Source organism: Lissotriton helveticus, chromosome 6 (genome assembly GCF_964261635.1).
Source record: "Lissotriton helveticus chromosome 6, aLisHel1.1, whole genome shotgun sequence".
NCBI lineage: Eukaryota > Metazoa > Chordata > Amphibia > Caudata > Salamandridae > Lissotriton > Lissotriton helveticus.
Window position 1 is genome coordinate 1,597,070,480 of NC_136067.1, and position 22,009 is coordinate 1,597,092,488.

Below are 22,009 nucleotides of genomic sequence, written 5' to 3' on the forward strand. Positions count from 1 at the left end.
CCACCCACCCTTTTTCTTTTCTCCTCCCTCCCACCCACCCTTTTTCTTTTCTCCTCCCTCCCTCCCTCCCACCCTTTTTCTTTTCTCCTCCCTCCCTCCCTCCCACCCTTTTTCTTTTCTCCTCCCTCCCTCCCTCCCACCCTTTTTCTTTTCTCCTCCCTCCCTCCCTCCCACCCTTTTTCTTTTCTCCTCCCTCCCTCCCTCCCGCCCTTTTTCTTTTCTCCTCCCTCCCTCCCTCCCGCCCTTTTTCTTTTCTCCTCCCTCCCACCCGCCCTTATCTTTTCTCCTCCCTCCCACCCGCCCTTTTCTTTTCTTCTCCCTCCCACCCGCCCTTTTCTTTTCTTCTCCCTCCCACCCGCCCTTTTCTTTTCTTCTCCCTCCCACCCGCCCTTTTCTTTTCTTCTCCCTCCCACCCGCCCTTTTCTTTTCTTCTCCCTCCCACCCGCCCTTTTCTTTTCTTCTCCCTCCCACCCGCCCTTTTCTTTTCTTCTCCCTCCCACCCGCCCTTTTCTTTTCTTCTCCCTCCCACCCGCCCTTTTCTTTTCTTCTCCCTCCCACCCGCCCTTTTCTTTTCTTCTCCCTCCCACCCGCCCTTTTCTTTTCTTCTCCCTCCCACCCGCCCTTTTCTTTTCTTCTCCCTCCCACCCGCCCTTTTCTTTTCTTCTCTCTCCCACCCGCCCTTTTCTTTTCTTCTCCCTCCCTCCCACCCACCCTTTTCTTTTCTTCTCCCTCCCTCCCACCCACCCTTTTCTTTTCTTCTCCCTCCCACCCACCCTTTTCTTTTCTTCTCCCTCCCTCCCACCCTTTTCTTTTCTTCTCCCTCCGCCCTTTTCTTTTCTTCTCCCTCCCTCCCGCCCACCCTTTTCTTTTCTTCTCCCCTCCCTCCCGCCCACCCCTTTTTCTTCTCCCTCCCTCCCGCCCACCCCTTTTTCTTCCTCCCTCCCACCCACCCACCCTTTTATTTTCTCCTCCCTCCCTCCCTCCCACCCACCCTTTTATTTTCTCCTCCCTCCCTCCCACCCACCCTTTTATTTTCTCCTCCCTCCCTCCCTTTTATTTTCTTCTCCCTCCCTCCCACCCTTTTATTTTCTTCTCCCTCCCTCCCTCCCTTCCACCCTTTTATTTTCTTCTCCCTCCCACCCTTTTATTTTCTTCTCCCTCCCGCCCACCCTTTTCTTTTCTTCTCTTCTCCCCCCTCCCTCCCGCCCACCCTTTTCTTTTCTTCTCCCCCCTCCCTCCCGCCCACCCTTTTCTTTTCTTCTCCCTCCTCCCTCCCGCCCACCCTTTTCTTTTCTTCTCCCTCCTCCCTCCCGCCCACCCTTTTCTTTTCTTCTCCCTCCCACCCACCGACCCTTTTCTTTTCTTCTCCCTCCCACCGACCCTTTTCTTTTCTTCTCCCTCCCTCCCGCCCACCCTTGTCTTTTCTTCTCCCCCCTCCCTCCCGCCCACCCTTTTCTTTTCTTCTCCCTCCCACCCTTTTCTTTTCTTCTCCCTCCCACCCGCCCTTTTCTTTTCTCCTCCCTCCCACCCGCCCTTTTCTTTTCTTCTCCCTCCCACCCGCCCTTTTCTTTTCTTCTCTCTCCCTCCCACCCTTTTCTTTTCTTCTCTCTCCCTCCCACCCTTTTCTTTTCTTCTCCCTCCCACCCACCCTTTTCTTTTCTTCTCCCTCCCACCCACCCTTTTCTTTTCTTCTCCCTCCCACCCACCCTTTTCTTTTCTTCTCCCTCCCACCCACCCTTTTCTTTTCTTCTCCCTCCCACCCACCCTTTTCTTTTCTTCTCCCTCCCACCCACCCTTTTCTTTTCTTCTCCCTCCCACCCACCCTTTTCTTTTCTTCTCCCTCCCACCCACCCTTTTCTTTTCTTCTCCCTCCCTCCCACCCTTTTCTTTTCTTCTCCCTCCGCCCTTTTCTTTTCTTCTCCCTCCCTCCCGCCCACCCTTTTCTTTTCTTCTCCCCTCCCTCCCGCCCACCCCTTTTTCTTCTCCCTCCCACCCCTTTTTCTTCTCCCTCCCCTCCCGCCCACCCCTTTTTCTTCTCCCTCCCGCCCACCCCTTTTTCTTCTCCCTCCCACCCACCCTTTTATTTTCTCCTCCCTCCCTCCCTCCCACCCACCCTTTTATTTTCTCCTCCCTCCCTCCCACCCACCCTTTTATTTTCTCCTCCCTCCCTCCCTTTTATTTTCTTCTCCCTCCCTCCCACCCTTTTATTTTCTTCTCCCTCCCTCCCTCCCTTCCACCCTTTTATTTTCTTCTCCCTCCCTCCCACCCTTTTATTTTCTTCTCCCTCCCGCCCACCCTTTTCTTTTCTTCTCCCCCTCCCTCCCGCCCACCCTTTTCTTTTCTTCTCCCCCCTCCCTCCCGCCCACCCTTTTCTTTTCTTCTCCCCCCTCCCTCCCGCCCACCCTTTTCTTTTCTTCTCCCTCCCACCCTTTTCTTTTCTTCTCCCTCCCTCCCACCGACCCTTTTCTTTTCTTCTCCCTCCCACCCACCCTTTTATTTTCTTCTCCCTCCCGCCCACCCTTTTATTTCCTTCTCCCTCCCTCCCTACCACCCACCCTTTTATTTTCTTCTCCCTCCCTCCCGCCCACCCTTTTATTTTCTTCTCCCTCCCTCCCTTCCTTCCACAGTTTTATTTTCTTCTCCCTCCCTCCTACCCTTTTATTTCCTTCTCCCTCCCTCCCTACCACCCACCCTTTTATTTTCTTCTCCCTCCCTCCCTCCCACCCTTTTATTTTCTTCTCCCTCCCTCCCTCCCACCCTTTTATTTTCTTCTCCCTCCCTCCCACCCACCCTTTTATTTTCTTCTCCCTCCCACCCACCCTTTTATTTTCTTCTCCCTCCCACCCACCCTTTTATTTTCTTCTCCCTCCCTCCCTCCCTTCCAGTTTTATTTTCTTCTCCCTCCCTCCCACCCTTTTATTTTCTTCTCCCTCCCGCCCACCCTTTTATTTTCTTCTCCCTCCCGCCCACCCTTTTATTTTCTTCTCCCTCCCGCCCACCCTTTTCTTCTCCCTCCCACCCACCCTTTTCTTCTCCCTCCCGCCCACCCTTTTCTTTTCTTCAACCCTCCCACCCGCCCACCCTTTTCTTTTCTTCAACCCTCCCTCCCGCCCACCCTTTTCTTTTCTTCAACCCTCCCTCCCGCCCACCCTTTTCTTTTCTTCAACCCTCCCTCCCGCCCACCCTTTTCTTTTCTTCAACCCTCCCTCCCGCCCACCCTTTTCTTTTCTTCTCCCTCCCTCCCACCGACCCTTTTCTTTTCCCTCTCACCGACCCTTTTCTTTTCTTCTCCCTCCCTCCCCTTTTCTTCTCCCTCCCACCCACCCTTTTATTTTCTTCTCCCTCCCTCCCACCCTTTTATTTTCTTCTCCCTCCCTCCCTCCCTTTTATTTTCTTCTCCCTGCCTTCCTCCCACCCACCCTTTTCTTCTCCCTCCCACCCACCATTTTCTTTTCTTCTCCCTCCCACCCACCATTTTCTTTTCTTCTCCCTCCCTCCCACCCTTTTCTTTTCTTCTCCCACACCACCACCCTTTTCTTTTCTTCTCCCTCCCTCCCTTGCATTGGCCGTTTACTGCCCCCCCTCCTCCAGCCCATATGTCCTTTGGCCATTTACCCACCCTTATTTCATTTTCCCTCCCTCATGCCCTTATTCCCTTTAGCCCTTTACCCTCCCTCCCGCCCTTATTCCCTTTGGCCCTTTACCCTCCCTCCCGCCCTTATTCCCTTTGGCCCTTTATCCTCCCTCCCGCCCTTATTCCCTTTGGCCCTTTACCCTCCCTCCCGCCCTTATTCCCTTTGGCCCTTTACCCTCCCTCCCGCCCTTATTCCCTTTGGCCCTTTACCCTCCCTCCCGCCCTTATTACCTTTGGCCCTTTACCCTCCCTCATGCCCTCATTCCCTTTGGCCCTTACCCTCCCTCCCAAATGCCCTTTATCCTCCCACCCACTCTTACCCTGAGGCCCACCCACCCTTTCAGAGATGTACATACAGTGTCATTGTTTGTGTCAACATTTGTTTTGGCCTTCTCACACTCGTGTTTTTGGGGCCCTTATCGGAATGATGGAGCTATAACCTGTAAAGTTACAGTTATGAGACGGTTTAGCCGTTTGTACAGGTGTCATTCTTGCAAATCATATGTAGTGTGGTGGATTTTTGATACAGTTACTCACAATTTAAAATTTCTGATCCATTATTTTTCTTTTGTTTTGAAGAAATCAAGCTGCAGCCCAGAGCACCCTGTTAGTAGCAGGTTTAGCTTCCCAACTGTAGTCACAGACGTTAAAGAATGCATCAACTCTCTTCCAAAAGGCAAGGTATGTGAACATTGCTACAACAATACAACATTGTGCTGTATTATGGTTATACTCTGAAGCTCTGACAGTGAAAGTCTATGTAGATTTTCACAATAACACTCCCCTTCTAAGAAAGTTCTCACCTTATGCAGTGTTGCAGATATTGTTTTTCGAAAGGTAGGCTTGAACAATAGATTGTGTACTTCAATGCCAAGTTAAATCATGAGACATGGTAATAATATTGGACCCAAAGTGTATTCCAAACACAGGCAGGATGAGATAAGCTTAAGACAAGATATGTGACTGGTAAAATCTGTACTGTGTATTCCCTACTCCTCTCCATGGAAGTGGCAATCTTTTCCCTTAAAGATGCCAGCGCTGCTGTCTCATCACTAAAGAGAGGCTTAGATGTACACTGTCCTCATGGCTAGCCTAGCTTCCCCACACCCACTTAACGTTAGTCCCTCATTCAGCCAAAATGGCGCATGTGCAGCGTCATCTCCTGTCAGAGAACCTATAGTGCTTGTGTTTTCATTTGTTGGCTGGGATGATTGCTCCCTTACTTGCTGGGCTCACTGCAGAGCTGATTTAGTAGATTATCTCGGTCGCCAGCGTTCTAGTACTTGTTCAAAGAATGCTGATTTTCTGGCTTTCAGTTTCCCGTAGGCACTGTCTGCTACACCTTGGTAGCTCTCACTTAATTCCCAAAAAACAGCCTGTGCTTCCTTTTCGGTGCAGTTCCAGAATTCCCAGAAAGGGGGCTTCGGGACTTAGGTTTCTGACCAAAATAGAAGGTAGCCTTTGTCCTCAGCTTTCCAACTCCTTATTGCTTTTCTTCCTAATAGGATAACATTAAGTAACCGGGTACATAAGCCCTGGAGTATACTGGTCTCTTGACTGTTTCAGCAGTGGAACCTAAAAGGAACTGTCTATTTTATTTGTGTGGTTAATACAAAGTATTACAAAGATTTGCTAAATTCACATAATAAAAAATGATAAATATACAATAGTGCAATTTCAAATAGATCTGTCAGGAGGCAAGTGACAGGGCGTTCTACCTCTTCCACATGATTAATTGAATATGCCTTAAACGTTACGCAAAAATACTAAGCAGCTGACAAAACATTCCACCACTTCCTCATAATTCATTAAATACACATTGAAACGATACACAAAGGTGCCAATGAGTCACAAAGCTAAAGTAAAACTTGTTTCAATCTGTTGGGTATATGCACGAGATTATATGCTAGCGAGATTACAGTTGATTGGTACTTCTCTTATTCTTTCAGTACATCTGTCTAAGAATAAAGCTGATCTCAATCCAATTAAAGCATTAATGTCCGGATACCTACCTCATTAAACGGTTATAAAATCTCCCTAAGTACATAAAGTATTATCGAAGTTGCTACCTCTCTGATCACAGCCAAATTTCAAGCTACTGCCATTTGGTATAACACTTTCTTTTTAAGAATAAAGCTGAGGTCAGTCCAATTAAAACATGCATGTCCGGGTAATTGCCTCCCTAAAAGGGGATAAAATCCCCCAAAGTGCGAAAGTACATAAAGTGCTGCTGAAGTTCTACATCTCAGATCACAGCGTAATTTCAATGTAGAGCCGGCTTTTGGAGACCCCTCCCCACTAGGAGAGTCAAAGCCAGCGGTGCAGGGGACACTTTAGAATCTACGGGTTCTTCTTGCACAAATCATACATTACCAAAGAGACCAGGACAACCAGCCGTGGAGGGAGGACAAGTTATTTATTAGCTCGAGCAAAGGACAGGGTCCCAGAATGGTACAAAGACAATTCTACAGAGACTGCTGCTTTACTCCACAGTATTACACATATTTATAGCGCTAGCCACGCCCATTTGCACAACACAAGTTTCGTTATTCAGTTAAGTTCCTCATCTTGACAAGTTCTTCGTCAGTCTTGTGTGGTGTAATCGGGGCCGGGGACATCTGTCTCCAATTGCACAATGTACGCAGCCTCGTGCTTCCTTGCCCAACTGGTGTGGTCATGGGGCACAGCCTCCCGCTTCCTCTGTCAGTTGGTGTAGTCACAGTGCACCGTCTCGTGCTTCCTCTATCAGTTCGTGTGGTCACGGGGCAGTTGGTCGTGACAGGTCGAGTTACCAACAATGGACAGGAAGTGGTCGAGTCTCTGTCACAGCTGGGGGGGTGAGGCACACAGGCAGCTTCTCGGAATCGGCTCGACCACAAGGAGCAGGGAGGGTTGGGCAAGTTCTAACAGGGACGTGGAAAGCAGTTCTTTACCCGGTTGCCGAGAGCATGGCAACACAAAATGGAGTCGTGTGGGTCATTTTAAAATGCAGTTCGACAGTCCCTCCTTTTGCCATGCAGAGGCAACAATCAATCGTCATCTAGGTCAATGTCCATATTTTCCTGGACCTCTCTCTCGATCATCATCATGGCATTGTGATGGCGTGGTTTCATTTGTTTGGATGTCAGAGGAGCTGCACAGAGCCCACAGAGCGTGGGCATGCATTGAACACAGAGGCTGCAAGAGAACAATGCGGCTGCGATGATGGCAATGAAGATCATTATCTTCCATCCCCCGTGAGATACCATGCTCCAGAACCAGCCTGTTATGGACCATGAACCCTCGTCCTGATGGATGTCGGAAGCTATTTTATGCAGTCTCTGTATTGCTTGATAGACTGTTGGGGCATTATCTGGGATGTAGATGCAACAACTTGTCCTGATCAATGTACAGACCCCACCCCCCACGGTCTGCCAGTATGATGTCAAGCGCCATTCTGTTCTGCAAAGTCATGAGGCGGTCTGCTTGAAGTTCCGCCGTGATGTTACTGAGGGCACCGGCAGTTGCGTTTATGGTGGCCTCTACCACCCTCGTGAGGTGTCGCAGATTGCGACTGTTGACCATAGGGCCCCAAAAGGGGAGGAACCCTTTAGCAAAGTCCCCAAACTCTTGGCCAGCTGTGTCTTCAGCGTCAATCACACCTCTCTTGTGGATGTGGTGTGTTGCATCAGCTGTGTAGGTGGGAGGAAGTAACCATGCAATGTAACCAGTGCCGGCCCAGGATTTGGGCAGCCAGGTGTAGGCCTTGTTCCCACACACAAAGTACGTGTTCAGTGAGGACACCAGAGCTGGGTAAGTCGAACCATTGAGCTGGAGCGTGTAGGCGCAGTCACTTTGCCCAACCCACACTGTTCCATTGCCTTTCATACAGTACTTTCCGGGATGTGGGTAGACGGGGAGATCCCTGAGAGGTGGCAGTCTTTTCTTTCCCCCACCATTGTAGATGTTCTATGGATAAAAGGACCCATGATTGTTCTCATATTGATTCTTTTCTGCTGAATCTTTATCCATGCCTGGCCATTCCGCAGCCATGATGTGGCGGAATGCTTGTCTGCTACTGATCTTCCCCAGGGATCGTGTGAATGTGTCACCTGAATAGAATGCGTCAAAGAACACAGTGTACCAGCTGTAGGCTGAACCAGCTCGAGAAAAAGGAGCAGGAATCAGGGACATCCCGGTGCTTGCAGTATGGGGCAGCAACCCACATACCCAACAGTTTGTTGTGTCCACCACAAGCTGGTGCTGGTGTAACATTTGAATGAGTGTTGTTGAAGAAACCTGTCCTTCTGTTTGTCTCATGGGTGGGTAATGACACATGTTGATGAAGTGTTTCTGTGGAGGTGGGAGACTCAGGTTCTTCAACGGCAGCATGTATTACCCACCCGATGCAGGCCAGTACCAGTGAGATAGTCATTAGTACTATTAGACAGATCGAGTACCGGCCACATATTGTCTTTATGCACTCTTTTCTTATTTCTTTGCTCTTCAAGCTTTCAGTGTTCATTTTGTTCATCGTCTGCTTCACTTGGTCTTCCCTAGTTGCTGCCTGTGATTGGTGGTTGCATCGCCGGTCAGTGATTCAGTCAGTCCTATTGGCACGCTCCAGTCCGCTGTACCGGCTCCGGTCAAATGCCCCGGTGCATCACAGACCTGCAGCGATTTGTCAGACCATGTCAAGCAGAGGGCAGAGACCTTTGTCCTTTCAGTCCTTTCTTCTGGGTCGGAGGTTGTATCGGGTGGACTTGGGCGTTGTTTGGTCAGCAAACAAAGGCTCTGGCTGTTGAGTGTCCCGCAACCTCAGATGTGGAGGAAATGCAGATTGCAGGATGTCGTCGTCCTCTCGTTCAGATGAAGCCCAGGCAATGTTTGTGTCACTGAAGGGTACAAAGCGCGGGACTTTCTCACATCCGTCGTCTCCCAGGCCTTCCTTGACCCACCGGTCGTATGGTAGTGGTAGAGGCACCTTTTTGCAGTGTACTCTGTGAACCCAGTTTTTTCTTCCTGCCACCTTCACTGCCGACCTGCTAGCCAGCAATACTTGCTGGGGTGGTTTCCACCTCGGCTCCAAGTTCTTAGTTCTCTGGAAGTTGCGTACGCAAACCCAGTCACAGGGTAGGATGGTGTGACCAGGGCCCTCGGGTTTGGGTGGCAGGATATCTTGTACCTGACGATGAATGAGACATAAGTTAGTGGTCAATTCATGTAAGTAATCAATCAACAACGGGTATTCAATATCAGAATATCTTTTTGGGCGGGTTACTCCCCAAACATTTGCTGGCCGAACAAACACTATTTCATACGGAGATAGTCCGGTACGAGAATGTGCCGTGGCTCTTGTTGATAGGAGGGCAAGGCATCCGGCCAAGACAGCCCTGTGTCAGCCTGGATTTTTGCCATTTTCAATTTCAGTGTTCCATTGTGGCGTTCAACCAAACCCGCTGACTGGGGGTGATTGGCGGCATGGAACTTCTGTCTGATCCCCATCCCTACACAGACTTTCTTCATTATTTCCCCTGTAAAGTGGCTTCCGTTGTCGCTCCAGATAATTCTGGGCCTTCCAAATCTGGGAAAGAATTCTTTCAACAGTATTTTTGCGGTGCTTATGGCAGTGTTGTCCTTAAGGGGGTAGGCTTCAATCCACTTACTGAAGGCATACACCACAACCAGGACATATCGGAGATTGTTGCATCTTTCCATCTGTATGTAATCTATTTGGAGCACTTCGAAGGGGTAAGATGGGGTTTCAAAATTCCCAGCAGGTGTTGGAGTGCCTTTTCCCGGGTTATGCATCAAACAAATCATGCAATTCCTGACTAATCTCTCAGCATATTTTGGGATGTGTTTGTTTTGCCATACTGGAGCTAGCAATTTGCAAATACCTTTTGCGCTAATGATGGCCGGGCCATGAGCCATAGTGACCACTGGCAGAATATAGGCATTGGGTAACAACCATCGCTGTTGTTCAGACAGATCCATCCAACAGCCATTCTCATTTAATAGGCCTGTTTGTTCTTCCCAGAGAACCTTTTCCTCTCTAGTTGCCTCTGCCTGTATTTCCTTCACATTTTCAATAGTATCCTCGGTCATCCCCTTCTCCGGTACCCAGTTTGAGGGGCCTGCTACATACATATGAGTAGAGACATCTTTAGTTGTTTCCTTTGCAGTCTGGTCAGCGAATGCCTTTATCCCTTCCTATGTCATCGGTCACTTTCTTGTGGGCGCTACGTTTGACCACAGCTATTAGAGTAGGGTCTTGTTTACAGATTGGTGGCTTGTGCCTGCACTTTGGGCAGTGGCAATACCCAGCAATTGCTATGGGGTTGCATCTGGGGTTGTGAGTTGTCTGTTCACAACTGAACTCCTCTGCGGAGGGTATGAAGATTCTCCACTGAATGCTTATAGTCGATTGCCTGAACGTTGTGGGCGTATAGATTTGATGTATTCAAAGTGCTCGTAACGATCATTTTCCACTGTGAATTGTGGAGTCACCATGTTTTTCAAGGGTGTCTCCGCTGGATTGTAACTTTCCAATGTTTCAGATGATCTGTTGAAGCAGCCGACTCTTCTTTTATTTCAAGGGCTTTTGAGTCGCCTGGGTGGTTGTGATTATCTATTCCACCAGGAAATGTGATGTTATCCATCCCTGCTGTAGTGGTGAGGCCTACTTGTACTTTTAATTATTCGTAGTGGAATTTAAGTGATTGATCAATGGAATAGAGTGTGGTCATCAGTGCTTGCCCACAATTGTTGGTCATGCAACTATTGGGTTTAAAGGTTTTGTGGGGATTGTTTGTTGTACTCGGTTTACCCAGTAGGTGGGAAATAACGTTGCGTCCATCTGCAGGTTCTTCACACTCTGAGCATTCCATTTGCTTAGCTGCCAATCTTGTGCAAGGCTCCCTTTGCACCCTTCAGGTATTTAATTGCCTATCACATTTCGATTTGCTTTAGGGCATTATTAAACTCAATCGCCTTTTCTGCGACTATACATTTGAGACTGGCCTAAAGAAACTGAGGTTTGACAGAGCGTGACTATTTCCCATGTGATTTTGGGTTTGATCGTTTTGTGCTCCCACGCCAACAGGATTAATTGAATGAGTGGTTTTCTTACAGGCCTGTTTTGCTACTTTGGCTTCTTTGCGACCCCTTCACTGTCTTTCCAGTGGGCCTTGGGTTTTACTGGTGTGTTCTGTGTGTTTCTGACTTTCAGATAATTTTTGACTCTTAGCCCATTTCTGTGCCTAATATCGGATCCCCAGCGGTAGTACATGGAAAACGCTACCAGCCATTGTGATACAGCTGGCATTTTCCTTGTAACATTCCTCAGCTGTCTAGTGTTGCTGGTGAATTCTTTAGGGTTCCTTTGGGCTGCAGCGATGCAGGAGTGAGGAGGCTGAGCTGCTAAGTCACTAAACAGTCGGTAAACCAATGGTGGCGAGTGCTGTGTGATGTAATGCAGTCGTAGCTGGATGACCTCCCTACCAGGGAGATCTTCATGTCCGGGAGTGCACATAGAGTGCAAGAAGCCCAGATGGCAGCCCCCTAAAGTCAGCTAAGGAGCCCAGGGTGGGTAGGAAGCTGGTGTTCTGATGAGGAGCCACGGCGAACAGAGTGAGGTTCCACAGGGGCAGTACTAGAAAAGTGAAAAATAGAAGTGCAGGTACTCTGTTCCAGACCTGCTTGCTTCTGAGAAGTGCCGGTACTCTCCCTCTAAAAATAAAAAAGTGCTGGTACTCCGTACCGGACAGTACCGGCCCATTTAAAGAGCTGCACTGGGGGTACATACCGGACACGACAGGCGTGCAGGCCTTGTAACGGGCACAAGTCGAACCAGCCTAATGCCGGTCACTTCCATGCGACGTGCATTGCTGTATTCCAATGTTTTTACCGCCCCATCACTATGCCGTGGTTGTTGCTGTTGGGCCTGCTGCCCCTCTTTCTTTCTCTCTCCCCCTTCACCACCTCCCGCTTCTCAGTTGTTGCTGGCGAGGAGGGCCGTTAATGGGGGTGGGGGAGCGCGGGCCGTTGAATAGACTGCACCCTGGTCGAGAGCCAGGGTTGGATTAAGATTAAAAATCGGCCCGGGCACGCTAAAAAAAAGTGGCCCACATTTGCATATTTCCTTTCTGATTCATTCACACTAGTGAAACACACCTGAAAACAATTGAGGCCACTTCTGCTCAGGCCCCTGCCCCCGCTCAGTATGCACACATTAATGGGCCGGCCCGGTGAGAGAAAGGGAGTGATACCTCCGCCGTTGATAAAAGGGAGGTAATGGACGCCCATCCTCCTCCAGACAGGCCACTCAGGCAACCACTGGGCCGCTGGCGGCATCAAACAACGCAGCGGCCCTTAAAAAGCAGCCCACAGCTGGAATTGGAGGCCGGCCCCTCAGGCATTGCCCGAGTGCCCGTGTTACCAATCTGACACTCTTGTTATCAGCCCCGCCCTTCACAGGCACCCCTCTGAGTAGGAAAAAAATGTTTTTCCTATTTTGATGCTAACTAAGCATAACACATCCAACCTTTGAGTCAAAGTTTACTAGCATGGAACAGCCTCTGTCATTCTTTTGTGACTTGTTACTGCAGGTATTAGTGGTGTTGTGTGCAATACCATAAACAACAGCCACCTGAAGTACGTTGTGTTTTGATACCAGTCCTATGCAAGTATCAAAAGGGTTAACCAGTACCAATAAGGTGATAGGGTTTCATAAAGCAGGCTTGGAGGCTCCATCTACTTTCGTGTGAGAATATGGCTCACAGCTTCATTTACCATGTGCCGTTATCTAATCGGATATCCACATTATATATCTTTTTTTTTGTGTGACTTGGTTCGAAAACCTCATTTCCAAATCTCCAGGACATAGATGTTGTTTGTCCTAATCTCAGTACAGAGGATAACACAGTAGAAACAACATTTTGGCTACCAAGTTGATTTGCAGGGAAAAGTTAAGCAGAGGAGTCCGTATTGCTGTATGCCAAGTATTAGAAGATGCATATGATTCAAGGTTCAGACACCATGCTTAAGCATGATTCTATATTGTCTGACATAGTCTAGCACAGTGCTTCCCAAACTTCTTAAAACGGCACATTCTTAAAACTTTCACGACCCACCTAGCTTTAATGGACATGAGATGGGCGATTTATTATTATTTTTATTTCTTCCCTGGCGATAGCAGCGCATGCGCTGCTCTCGCCATGCAAGTGCCTTTTGCGAACGATTATTCCAAAGCTTGACATGCAAGCGTACGGATGGACAAAGATGAATGCTCTCGCCATTCATCCAAACCTAACCACATGCAAGCAAACGTACAGACAGTGGACAGTCCAACGCCATATTGTGTCAAGCGTTATATTGTCATGGCAACTAAGCTGCTACTTCGCGTATGAAGCTATATCCATTTGGAGAGGCCGACGCCATGTTTGTATGGCGTGATGTAGGGGTGTGTGATACAAGCTCGGTTAACGGGAAACGCTGGCTCCTCATTGGGAATCCTACCAGCTCCTCAGTCCCCTTCATCCAAAAGCAAACTCCTCAGAGTTGCGCTGTTCATTCTTAATGGGCTTCATGAGGCACGGCGTAAGTTTCATTGGACCTCATGTCGCGTTACTTTTTTTTTTTTTTGCCATTCAATGCTCCCGCGCTGTTTCTCGCTTGCCCTCCGCTCTCTCCTTCTCTTTACGCATATTTATGTTCTGCTCCAAGTGTAGGTGCTACCCTTGTTGTGTTGACTTCACTCCTGCCCCCTCCCGTTGTCCTTGTTTACCACCCCCTAGTCCCTATTTTATGTATACTTGCTGTCAGAGGGTTGATATGTGTTTGCATCATCCCCTCACCCCCATGTAGCTCCTCTGTTAGTCGCCCACACTGGGCGCTGCACCACAGACTTCTGGCTGGCTCTTTCTCGTGGTAAACTTTAAAAGCGCTATGCTTCTGTGCACACAGTTGGCAAAATGGTTTTACCACAGGGTCGTTTCCTAGCGTTGCTCCCCCATTCAGACATGGATACGGAGAGACTAGAGGCTGTGAGACTCTGGACTGAGTGGTGGAGGCAGCTCATTAACTCCTCCCTCCCCGCCTCCCCAATCATTAATCTTACCCACGTCTTAGTAGCGTATTAACCATACTCATCCCAGATATTACAGTGATAAAGAGGCCTTTCATGTGCTGTAAATCAGCAAAGCTTCAAAGCACTACTAACTCATGTTACCATTATTTCAGCAGGGCACTCCTGTTGGCCTTTATAAGTGTCCACGAGCAATAAGTATGCTACGCCAAGTTTCAGGGATACAGCTTAGGGGTGAACATATTTCACTAGTACATGTGAGCACTAACCCACGAATATATCTCAGAGATTTAAGGTCTCAGATGGAGTACGGATTTCAACTGTGGCATGAACAATACATTCTTGTGATACAGAGAGGACTTTTTGCAGCAGATAGTTCCGAAATTACTAGCGTAATATATGACTGTTTTAGTGAAGTCCATTGTTGTGTTAATTAAAAACAATCGCGGATGGAGGTGGACCCGAATTACTCCGATGCCTTAGTTTTTAGACATCCAAAGTTGCTACGAGTTTGTCTATCAGGTTATTGAAAAAATAAAAGAGCCGTGAGGAAAAGAAAGGGGTTTCAACGTTTTACGGCATGGGCAAAGTGGGAAATTACCTAGTCACCGACTCCCTCAAAGAAACTTAACTTTCTATTTTGCACCTGTCTACTCTATTTCATTATATTAACTTCTGGCCTACATTTACTTCTCATTGTCTCTCTACTCTGGCATCTTAAGTATTTTTTGGTTCCGGCAAGACATTTCAACAAACTTTAACATAATATTTAGTGTTTGTGGCATCATGTGGGCTTGAATTAGCAGGGAATTGGCAATAAAATTCAAATTTTTTACAAGCGAAGCCCCAAAAGTATGACTTGCTTGAGACATCCAAAATTCTCAAGATGACGCTGGGTGGGGGGGGAACATTAACCTTAGGGAGAGTACAAACAAGTTCTGGTGAAGCTCAAGTCAAGCCACCAAAATATAACCACCATTAAAAATGCAATAGGTCTCGCCTTTTATTGAGTTAGACATTTGCTTTGCTATACAATACCATTAGCAAAGCAAATGGCTTTAACTTAGTCAAAGGCGAGACCTATTGCATTTCCAATGCTTGTTTTTAATGTAGCTAAAGTATCTTGCGGTAGCACACGGTCATTTACAGACAGCACATTTTCCATTGAAATGGTCACTAAAGTTGCACACACCTACAGTTTTACTGATAAAACTATAAAGTACACAAATTATATTGTGTGTTTATTTTAATCCTATTAAATTCTTTGTTTCCTTCACTCTTCAGAATTACAAAATAGTGTTTCATTTTTGCTTTCCTAACTGCTGAATGGGTGTAGTTAATTTACAGGTATTTACACGTTCTTGTGTGTTACAGAAACAAAATACGTTTTACAGCCTTTCCTTCCACACTCCCTGTACCCCATTAAGATTCTCAAACAATTAACTTTACTTTTCTGACTCTGACTGCAAAGTAAGGAGAGTTTCAAAGCACCAATCCCAATATTAAAAAAAAAATCGTAGCAATTTGTCAAAAGTATAGCCTGACCTTTGACCTCTGTCTTTGAAGCTCAACAAATGTGACGACAAAAAGTGGCTTGAGAGCCACCAGTGGGTCGCGACCCAGAGTTTGGGAAACACTGGTTTAGCAGAACATTAAGCCTAGACTATGGTCACACACAGTCCCCCATAGGCCAGAGATTTATGCCACAGAGGCAATAATTGATGCGAGGATTCCAACCTGGACGTCTTCGAAAGACCTGCAACTTCCGCAAAACAGCTATTCAGACCATACCTCGCAGTCCATGGCCATAACTGTACATTACCTCTGTTTTTATGTGAATTTCAGAGGTTTATTTCAAAATATGTTGAGGTGATCTAAACAATCCAAACAATAACTTCACTTTAACTGTAGTTTTTCAGAGAATATCTGGGTTATTATGATCATATATTACACCTGGCTTCTATGAAGGTATTCCATTCGTTGCTGTGCATAGCCATAGGCTGTGAGCAGTGCGTGTTGACTGCCCACCGGAGCCAAACACGCCACAGGTGGCCATGCTGTGCATAGGTGTTAGTAGAGCAAGCCCTTTTTAGGTCGAGGTACTATCCGGTTCGGCAGAACCGGAAGTAGAGAGATCTTATGTTTCTTAGAGGGGCTCTTTATCCCGCCTCTAATTTTGGCTCTCTTCCATTGGCTGGCTTCCTAAACAGAGGCCAGCCATTGGAGGAGAGAGCCGTCCCTCCAAAGAAGCTCCGCCTTTTTCGGATTCGGGGGCGTGATTTTTTGTGTTCTTTAGACAGTGACGTTGTCTGTCACTCAGAACCACAAAACCACACCCCCGATTCCGAAAAATTCGAAAGCTTCCGGCCGCCATTTTACGGCTCCTTAAGATGAGGTAGGCTTGCTGTCCTGGTTTCCCCGCTGTCTTTTTCCCGCCCCCTCCCGCTGATTAGGTCGGCCGTTGTATTCTTTCCCTGCCGTGGCCTTTTTCCCGCCCCCCTCCCGCTGTCCAGTGTTTGTTCCCGCCCTCCTCCCGCTGATTAGGTCCGCCGCTGTGCTGTTGTATTCTTTTTCCCACCCCCCTCCCGCTAAATAAATCATTCAGTGGTGGCCGTCTTTTTTGCCGCCCCCTCCCGCTGTCCGTGTCCCGCCCGCACAGGATCTCAGCATCGCAGCTGGTATCTTGAACGCCGAGTGCTGCTGCAACTCGGAAATGTGTCGTAACAAGGTACACTTGGAGCTGAAAGTGCACAGGGCTGACTGGCGTGGAAATTGCACTGGGTTCGAGGTGACCGAGAACAAGCTGATTATATTTCAGTGGACTGCCAATGGACGTGGCGCTGGAGAAACGGGACGTGCCCGGATGAAGCTGGTAAGTGTTGGTTGAAGGTGTTTAAATTCTCGTGCCAGTGCAAGATAAGATAAAATGTGAATTATATGAGGCATATTTTATATATCTTCATAATCACTATAATTATAAGCACCCCTATATTTTCTTAAAACACGATTAATTCATAATACACATCGCTGGGCCATCTTATTTGTTAATGGCTCTATCCTCCTCGCACAAAGTATTATGTTTTCAATAGAACTCTAAAATGTGTGAAATAATAAATTCTGTTTTCCTAAACCGTGCCTTCGCATCTCACTGGATCGTTTGCAGAAAAGTTTCCACTCTGTCTTGGGCTCCCCCGTGGAAGCTTCCACTCTGTACTGAGGAGATAGGATATTAATATCTCTGTAAACAACAACTGCCGCTCCCTCGCCCTGATCAGTCAGCAGTCTGGCCACTTCTCGCCTCTTCCTCCTCCTCAGCGCCTCGGGGGCAGCACGCTGTGTTCGCAGGGGGAGCGCGTTGCGTCACAGGGTTTGTGGTGTCTGAGGACAGCTGTTCCCACGCCTTCTCGAAGAGAATTATCTAGGTTGCAGCGTGCAGATGTTTCTTTCAACCTTTGGATCTTTTCGATAGCACCGTACCACTAACAACATGTTTAACACCGCATATCCAAACAGTATGCATGACAACCGCGGCTGAGCTGTGCGTACAGTCTTCGCACCTTATCTTACCTGCTGCGCAACCAAGACATGACCCAACCCATCGCCTGGCGCGTGGGGAGCCACGAGGCGCCAAAGCACAGACGCACGCCCAGCCACACGCACGAGTTCAGGAACAACAGGGTTACATCGCTGTGTTTTGAAACGTCAGCATGAACGGTATTAGTAATGGCATCACCATTTATTTAGGTATCAGGTTTTATATAGCGCGAACATGATCCTAGCGGGTATCAGAGCGCTTTAATATTGGCCAAGAAGGAGAAGCAGGCTGAGAAAACAACAGCATACTCGAGAGCAGTACAAGATGTAATAATAGATCAGGTCAGGGAGGAGACAAACACAGAGGCCAGAACAATAGATCAACAAGCAAGAGAATGACAAGCGATCAATAGACCTAGGTGTAGATACTGCATCATATGGAGGCCAGGTGAGTAGAGCTGTGAAAGAAAATATCACTTGCCCTGTCACTTCCTCTCACGACTCAAAGATATTAATTTTCAGAGACTTCTGTCCTGAGCGGACATCGACCAACTTTCCTGGAGCTAGAAAATGATTTTTTTTTGATTGGCCGGTCCTGGCCTATGCAATGTCTGTCCCTTTTATAGGGTATGAAAAAGGATAACAGCCAGCCGCTCTTATTTTGCTAGAGACACCTTTATTCCGTTCGTGCTTTTATAATTAACATTTTGCATGCTGGGGTTGTAGTTTTTTCTTTTCCTTTTTAGGTCGAGGGACCGTTAAAGCCCCATTAACTAGCTTGGGCCTTGCCTGTTCGCTGTGGTGCCCTGGTCCTTCCTCACCTCCTGTTTGGGGTTTTGGAGGAGATCACTTTACAAAAGTCGCTGCAGCCTCTGAGGGATCCCTCTAACCCAAGGCCTGCTTCCAAGTGACAGCAGGCTCTCTCGATAGAGACAGGCCAAAGCGGGCCCACCAACTCCCAGGGGTGCTCCCCTCCCGCTGTCCGTGTCTTTTTCCCGCCCCCTCCCGCTGATGAGGTCGCCGCTCTCGTTTCTCTTGTGCATGGAGAGTTTTGCAGTGTATCAGGAAACTGTTGCCTTTTATGCGAGGTCCATCATGGGCAGTTGAACGAGCGCTAATGAGCCTGGGATAGATTGTTCTTGTTTCTCCTGACAGCTTATGCGTGCTGATCAGCGGCATGAGAGGTAAGTGCCGGTCTTGGGGTGGGAGGTATTTGTAGCATGTTTGTTTGTTGCTTATTGTTAGCATGCATTCCACATCACTCTCGAACACACTACCTCACAACTTTACTCTCTCTCTATCTCAATAGCTCACTCTCTCTCTATCTCACTACCTCACTCTCTCTCTTTCTATCTCACTAAGTCACTTTCACTCTCTCTTTCACTACCTCACTCTCTCTCTATCTCACTACCTCACAAACTCACTTACTGTTCCTATCTCACTACCTCAGAACATCCCTCTCCCTCACTACCTCACTCTTTCACTACCTCACTCTCTCTCTCACTACCTCACTCTCTATCTACCTCTCTCTCACTACATAACTCTCTCTACCTCAGTACTCCACTCTATCTATCTCACTACCTCACTATTTCACAACTTCTCTCTCTCAAAACATCACTACCTCACTCTCTAGCCCACAACTTCACTCTCTCTCTCTAACTCACTACCTCAATCACTCTCTATCTCACTACCTCACTCTTTCTATCTCACTAACTCACTTTCACTCTCTTTCACTACCTCTCTCTATCTCACTACATCACATCACTCTATGCTTATATCTCACTACCTCACAACATCCCTCTACCTCACTCTTTCACTACCTCACTCTCTATCTCACTACCTCACTCTCTATCTCACTACCTCACTCTCTATCTACCTCACTCTCTCCCACTACCTCACTCTCTCTATTTCAATACCTCACTCGCTCTCTCTCTCACTACCTCACTCTCTCTCTCTGCTAATGCAATAGGTATCACATATGCAACAAAAAAAGCTAATACCAATTGAAATGACTGCCATTTATTTAGGGATACAAAAAAGATAAAAAAATAATGAGCAATACCAATAGCTCTACCTATAATATTGCCGAGACCATTGCATTGTAAATGCTTGTTTTCGAGTTTTGCTGTGGAATTTCAAGTGAACTTTTTTTCTTTTCGGGTTTTTGTTATTTTTGCGGGGGTTCGATTTGTTTTTTGTTTTTTTTTTACTTATTTTCTTGCTATTGTGGTGGCAAACACCCACTTGTAAAGTTTAACATGTTTTCATATTGATCACATTTCTTGTAATGGTCTTCCGTCTTGCATCTTATTTCCAAACCTGTGGTTCGTCTCTGCACACGGTGTTTTACGTTCTGCGTTATAGTGCAAATATGCTAAAATTAGATTATTGTCCCAAGGCAGCGTAGCATCTTTTGGGCAGCGTCGCCTTGCGTCAAAATAGTAAATATGGGCTTCAGTCTCCCACAGTCTTACTCACTACCTGTCACTGACGCATCACTTTCACTCGCACACATGCTTTACACATAGACACGTTCTCTTTCACATGAACGCACTCATCTGCAAGCACGCAAAAAATATACATTTGAAAACATTTTTACTTACCATAGCTGTCATCAAAGGTCTCATTCCAACTAAGTGTGCTCCATTTTTTTTATTACACTCCTAGTGACTAATAAAATATTCTTTACTATTAGTATAAAGAACAACGGGCTGAAACTAAGGAATGCGAATCCTCCGCACAGGCAACCTCGAGCTTTGCAAGGCCTCTAGTAACTGAGCCCTCGCGGCATCCGTCTGTTGCTCCAAAGGGGGCGCCTCAGGAACATTACAATACCGATTTCCTGCTGAAAGCCATTCATCTTCCAGTGTGCTAAACGTCAGCTTGAGATTGAAGATTCCCCTTATTATTACGACCTGCCAACCCTCCGAAGATTGCACCGCTCTCAAATAATCAATCTTTTTGCCATGATGTGATTTGCTTTATCCGCGGTTGTGTGTGTGTAAACATTCAAGCTTGACAGCTGAGAAGCGTCGCGTTTTTCGTTCAACTTTGTCACATACACCAGGGGATGCCCTTCTGTCTTTTTAGGTTACTATTAGCAAATTACACATAGCTTTTTTTTTTTTGGAGGTCCGCTTTCTCCAATGTGCTAAAAGAATGTTTTTGTGTAAACCAAGATTGGGTTCTACCCTCACTTGCCCAATATAGTGCGTTCCATTCTTGAGTATCTTTTATTAGTGAGAAGTCTTTCAGTACTCTTAATTTGTTGCCTCAACTCAATATGCCAAATGTCCTTTTGGACTTGTAGTGTGGTGTGACCTATAATGCTGCCCCCCCTTCTAGATGACATCGCAAATGACCTTTTAGATTGAGTGTTGGGTGATTGATCTCAAAATCTATTCCGTGTCGGTTGAATCAATAAGGCCTGCGTCATCAGTCCTTGCGCTATCCACAGGTTCGGACAAAGTCAAGCAGTCTTCCGGTGTGTACTCTGATTGGGCGTCATGGGCCTGCCTCCTTCTGTCTATTTTCGCTTGTTAACTTAAGTTCACGTCGTAAGGAAACTCCTGGGGGGTAAAAATCCCATGTAAATCTAATTGCGTCATCTGTAGTGAATGTCATGCCCTTATAATAATTCTCACTTAATAGCAAGGGCCTTTGCTATAAAAGCAAGAAATAAACATAATCACAGAAGAAAGTAAAACAAAATGTGAGTTTTACTTTTTACAGGTCATCAGTATTTTTTCACCTGTAAATTTGTAGCTAAGTTCGTAAATGGCTGAAAGTGACAATATTTTTAAGCAGACATTTGGAACTCGAAAATTACATTGTTTCAATACCTTTATTTATATTTTAAAGAGGCATACATTGTTGGAGAACATTTTCAGAATCGCATATTGGCGACAACGTGCTAACGTCTACAGCTTTGTCACATACAACAATCTAGACAGTATACCGCGTACACACATGATAGTTAGGCATGGTTTCATTATATTGTTGAGGGGTCAGAGTACCTTGTTGTTCCATGTAGTATGCAGCAGGGTTCATGTCGGGCATCATGATCCCGCCAACGTGTAGAACCAGAGGGTTAGTCTAGCTACAAGCGAGTGTGAGATCTGGTGTATCCACCTCGATACTAGTATGCTGGCGGACATATGTCATTAATGGGTCCCAGATATTGTGAGGGTGATTTGCTGAAGGCATAAGGTCCCAGAAGGTAGTCAGCTGTGCTTGGCAGCGTGAAACGTCGGGCAGCCACGTCTTCACTGTCGGCGCTGGTCTGCGGCCCCAGTGCATCGCAACTCTGCGCTTGGCCAGCAGCAATAACATCACAACTAATTGACTGTGTGTGTCCGAGGTCTCCTTAACATAACCAAGTAGACACAGCCGAGGTCTTGTAGTTAAAGGTCTCCTAGTATAGCGATGACAGTATCGCATACGGTTCGCCAGTAGTCCACCATCTTCGGGCAGGTCCAGGCCTGATGCACAAATGGGGCCACTGGTGCGGAGCATTGTAGGCATCTCGCATCACTAGACAGGCCTATCTTGTGTAAGTAGGTTGGGGTGCGATACATTCTATGTAAATATTGAAAATGAATCAATCGCAGTCTATAGTTTGAGGAGAGGCGTTCTGTTTGACCACAACAGTAAAGCCATTGCTCAGCCGATATTTCCAGGCTTGTATCTAGTTCCCAGGCCTGGCTGGCCCTCGGGAAATCTAGCGAGGAGGCAGTTGGCATCCAGGAGTAGAGTAGGGTATTGATTTTGTGCAG

The 22,009-nt window shown here is 47.2% G+C and overlaps 1 protein-coding gene across 2 annotated transcripts in view; it reads left to right on the top strand.

The window, feature by feature from the left end:
* The window catches only part of EXO1 (exonuclease 1), a 233,640-nt gene that overhangs the window by 204,307 nt on the left and 7,324 nt on the right, over positions 1 to 22,009 (top strand). For both annotated transcript variants that reach the window (XM_078649397.1, XM_078649396.1), the window contains exon 12: positions 4,214 to 4,315. In XM_078649397.1, coding sequence (XP_078505523.1) covers positions 4,214 to 4,315 — 102 coding nt within the window. The remainder of the gene's footprint in view (positions 1 to 4,213; positions 4,316 to 22,009) is intronic.